Source organism: Aptenodytes forsteri, unplaced genomic scaffold (assembly GCF_000699145.1).
Source record: "Aptenodytes forsteri isolate BGI_AS27 unplaced genomic scaffold, ASM69914v1 Scaffold617, whole genome shotgun sequence".
NCBI classification, from domain to species: domain Eukaryota; kingdom Metazoa; phylum Chordata; class Aves; order Sphenisciformes; family Spheniscidae; genus Aptenodytes; species Aptenodytes forsteri.
This window is the reverse complement of record NW_008796119.1, coordinates 154288-154901: the sequence shown is the minus strand read 5'-3', so window position 1 is coordinate 154901 and position 614 is coordinate 154288. Positions and strand designations below refer to the sequence as shown.

At 66.8% G+C, this 614-nt stretch overlaps 1 protein-coding gene across 1 annotated transcript in view; it reads right to left on the bottom strand.

The window, feature by feature from the left end:
• Positions 1-455: 455 nt before the first annotated feature.
• Positions 456-614, bottom strand: part of DCST1 (DC-STAMP domain containing 1) — a 7724-nt gene continuing 7565 nt past the window's right edge. Inside the window, exon 17 of the mRNA XM_019474122.1 lies at positions 456-491. Coding sequence (XP_019329667.1) covers positions 456-491 — 36 coding nt within the window. The remainder of the gene's footprint in view (positions 492-614) is intronic.

Here is a 614-nt window from a genome sequence, read left to right as displayed (position 1 = left end):
AGCCGGCTGCCACTGCGACGGAGACCCCCTTCACCGCTGCCGTGGAGCCGGACCCCCGCCTTCTCCATCCCGTGCTCTGGAGACCCCTGCCTTCGTTATCCCATACGGTGCAGACCTCCGCCCTCATTACCCCATACACCGGACAGCCCCACCTTCACCATCCCATGCACCGGAGACCCCTGCCTTCATCACCCGGTACACTGGAGACCTCACCTTCACTACCTCATTCAGTGGAGACCCCCACCTCCGTCACCCCATACACTCGAGACCCCCGCCTTCCCCAACCCATACATCAGAGACCCCTGCGTTCACCATCCCATACACAGAAGACCCCCCACCTTCATCACCCTTACACCCCCTTTCACCACTCTGTACACCAGAGACCCCCACCCCCGCAGATGCACCCCCACTTCACGCCGTGCACGGGGGGTCGCAGCCTTTATTGCCGGGCGCCCTCAGGCCGCGTACCCTGCGTCCTCCTCGCTGCTGTCCTGGGAGAGGCCGCAGTCCCCAGGGGTGCAGGCAAGGCACACGCTGCCCGCCTCCCGCCAGCACGGCCTGCAGTACAGGGCGCTGCAGGCGGGCGCGGGGCAGACCCGGTCCCGGGGGGTCCC